The following is a 3676-nucleotide window of genomic DNA, read 5'->3' on the forward strand; positions in this document are numbered from 1 at the left end:
CTCCGGCCAACAGACGAACAACACTGATTAACTGTTCTGAATAGAAAAAGTTAGTTGAGAGGGAAGTCAGTGAGAAAGGTGGGAGGTGGGAAAGAAAACAACGTAGCTTTCTCACNCTAGACTAACCCTCAACAGATACTGGATTAGTCTAACCCTCAACAGATACTGGACTAGACTAACCCTCACAGATACTGGACCAGACTAAACATCAACAGAAACTGGACTAGACTAAACCCCAACAGATATTGGACTAGTCTGAAACCCAACAGATACTGGACTAGACTAACCCTCAACCATAGACCAACAGATACTGAGCGGTCACATATTGGTCAGTGACATCTTACCGGTCTTGGTGTTCAGGGCAGGATCATTTAGAGCCATTCTGGCAGCTTTGCCAGCAGGTGGAGAAGGAGCAGGTGTGGACTCATCAGGTAGAACTGAACCTGAACACAGATGATGACAGGTCACTGGCAGAAACAAACATTTTTATTTTTACCATCACACTGAAGTCACCACCCAGAGTCCCCAAACTTTAGTTAGACTGTCGATAGGAAACAGGAAGAGGTTTCAAAATAAGAGTCTGGCTCTGTTGTGGCTCAGATTATGACTGAAGTTCTACGTTCACGCTGGCCTTTAGGGAAGGAACATTTATTTTAGTGAAGTCTGGTTTAGAACAGACCCAGGAGGTCAGAACCATCCAGCTGGTCTCTGTTCTTGTATGGAACCTTGACTGAGGAACCTGAGACCAGCTGGGAGGATCTGTTTACGCAGCACCGCTCCCAGATCACATAATCAGACCGAGCTGACAACAACAACAGGTGGAGGGAGCGGTCCACACAAAGACAGCTTTGGTTCTGATCCGCAGAGAAAACAGGTAAAATCCAGAGATTGAACAGGAGGGTCAGGTGACATCTTTAAACCTTCTGTTGACCTCTGACCTCCACTGGAATAAAAACCATGACTTCATCATGTGACAGTTCTGCTGCTCGTCAGTCATCCACAACTCTGCAGGTCTGAAGRATAAAAACCCAGTCTTTGGTTCAGTTAGGCTCCGCCCCTCACTCACCTGTCACGCCGCTGCAGGTGGCCTCACATTCCTCCTGAGACTCAAAGTTGTTGTCGTTGGASTCACAGCCTCCGTACAGGAAGCTGCTGCAGCTCTGACTCGTCACGTTGTAGAAGAACCGGGGGAACGCCGCCCGGCACGAGCCCACCTTCATGGGGAGACGACAGAGAACTGTGGAGAGACAGAGACCGGGTCAGACCAGAGACCGGGTCAGACCAGACAGGGTCAGACCAGAGACCAGGTCAGACCAGAGACAGAGACCGGGTCAGACCAGAGACCGGGTCAGACCAGAGACCAGAGACCAGGTCAGACCAGAGACCAGAGACCAGAGACCAGAGACCGGGTCAGACCAGAGACCGGGTCAGACCAGACAGGGTCAGACCAGAGACCAGGTCAGACCAGAGACAGAGACCGGGTCAGACCAGAGACCGGGTCAGACCAGAGACCAGAGACTGGGTCAGACCAGAGACTGGGTCAGACCAGAGACCAGAGACCAGGGTCAGACCAGAGACCGGGTCAGACCAGAGACCAGGGTCAGACCAGAGACTGGGTCAGACCAGAGACTGGGTCAGACCAGAGACTGGGTCAGACCAGAGACCAGGGTCAGACCAGAGACCGGGTCAGACCAGAGACCAGGGTCAGACCAGAGACTGGGTCAGACCAGAGACTGGGTCAGACCAGAGACTGGGTCAGACATAGTATTTATTTCTGTGTGTACTTGTGTGTGTGTACCAGTGTGTACTTGTGTGTGTGTACTTGTGTGTGTGTACTTGTGTGTGTGTGTGTACCAGTGTGTATTTGTGTCTGTACCTGTGTGTGTACCTGTGTATATTTGTGTGTGTACCTGTGCGTGTGTACTTGTGTGTGTACTTGTGTGTGTGTACCTGTGCGTATTTGTGTGTGTACCTGTGTGTATTTGTGTGTGTACCTGTGTGTATTTGTGTGTGTACCTGTGTGTATTTGTGTGTGTATCTGTTGGAGGCAGCGGTTTGTGTAGAAGGTTAATCTGGACTGTGCCTCAGGTGAGACTCACCTGGTGAGTGAGTTCAGAGGAAAACCTAAAGTCAGAACTTTAACCAGAAGTGATGTCATCGTCTTTTACCTGAAGCTGTCTGTAACTCCGCCCCCACCTGAGAACACTCTGATCTGAGCTAAATAAAAACAAAGCCTACAGGTGAGTTCCTTTGATCAAGTCCAGACTCCGCCCCTCAGGTGTTCACGGACAAAGGTGAACTTGGAAGAACCAGAGGAACCGGTTGGTCCTGAAACCTTCCTCACTGATTGAATCGCACCTGAGCCGTGCTCCGCCACAGGCTCCTCCCACAGTGACACAACACCTGGACAGGTGAGCTGTGGGAAGGAAGCGATGTCACGTGTGGTCCGGCTGAAACATCAGGTGGAATCAGCTCAGACTTCAGGTCAACACCTGGATTCTCAGACAGTAATGTCATTTAAAATATAAATTAAATAAAACATTTATTTGGTCAAATCTGTTCACCTGGATGTTTTCAAAGGTTCATTAACTTCCTTTAGCGATCATGATCGACTGCGTTCAGGACTATTAAACAATGAGATGAAAGAAGCTCCGCCTCCAAAAAGCCGCACCTTTAAGGTGGACTRAAACAGCATCAGAGACAAACATTTTCTAAAAAAAAAAAAAGTTTGACTGACAGACGAGATGAAGACGTCTGAGTCAGAGCGAGATGTTCAGACTGTTGAGCACGGAGGTGGTAGTGTCATGATGAGACAAACTCGGCTCATTTAAAGATGAAAGCAGCCGCTTGTGTTTGTTTTATATTCAGATGTACAGCTTCAAACACCAACTGTCAATCAGAGTGGACAGCTTTCAGACAGGTGTGACGTCATCACTTCCTGAAAGCTTCAGAACATGAATCAGTTCYGAGATATTTTGCTAACAAACAAACTGACAGGTACATAATAAGTGTTAAACCCCTGAAGAAGAAGGAAACACCTGCTCAGGTAAGTGGTGGGAAAACACCTGAGGGAACAGGTCAGGTGCAGTCTTCTGCTTTTTTACCTGAGTAAACAGGAAGTGAGGCTGCAGCCAATCAGAAGCTTCGCTCATCAATCAGCCGCAGGTGTTCTGAGAAACTTATTGATCTGAACCAGAACCCGGGATCCTGCTTACCGTTGTTGGTCTCGTTGGTCCGGGTCTGGTCGGACTCGTCCCGCGTCCTCCGGAACACCTGGAACTGGGTGCTGGGCTGCAGCGCGCACGCGCCGCTGGTCCCGCAGCCCACCAGCACGCACTGCCGACCCCCGTCCGCGGGCAGCCCGACCAGGGCCAGGTCGCAGTCCGGGAGCCCGCAGCAGGCGGTCCGGCAGCTCTCCGGGTCCGACACCTCGCTGCGGCCCAGGTCGCGCGCGCCGTTCGACATGGAGTCCGGGTCCAGGCCCTGGTTCGGGTCTGTGGACTTGTCCCAGTCACAGCCCAGAACCGGTCCGGAACAAAAGAGGAAGCAGAGCGCGAGCAGCTTCAGCTGGGTCATCCTGTGGAGCTGGAACCGAACCGAAGAGAAACCCAGAAGTAGAACCGAACTGAGCGCCAGTCTCAGTCTAAAATCACTCACTTCCGCCTCTCAGGGCGTT

The 3676-nt window shown here is 50.9% G+C and overlaps 1 protein-coding gene across 1 annotated transcript in view; it reads right to left on the bottom strand.

Annotated features, from left to right (window-relative positions):
• The window catches only part of spint2 (serine peptidase inhibitor, Kunitz type, 2), a 9118-nt gene extending 5442 nt beyond the window's left edge, over nucleotides 1-3676 (bottom strand). Inside the window, exons 1-3 of the mRNA XM_014031061.1 lie at nucleotides 3216-3676; nucleotides 1067-1237; nucleotides 323-443 (exon numbers count right to left, since the gene is read on the bottom strand). Of these exons, the coding sequence (XP_013886515.1) occupies nucleotides 323-443; nucleotides 1067-1237; nucleotides 3216-3576 (653 nt within the window). The 5' untranslated portion in view covers nucleotides 3577-3676. The remainder of the gene's footprint in view (nucleotides 1-322; nucleotides 444-1066; nucleotides 1238-3215) is intronic.

Source organism: Austrofundulus limnaeus, unplaced genomic scaffold (genome assembly GCF_001266775.1).
Source record: "Austrofundulus limnaeus strain Quisiro unplaced genomic scaffold, Austrofundulus_limnaeus-1.0 Scaffold1172, whole genome shotgun sequence".
Lineage (NCBI taxonomy): Eukaryota > Metazoa > Chordata > Actinopteri > Cyprinodontiformes > Rivulidae > Austrofundulus > Austrofundulus limnaeus.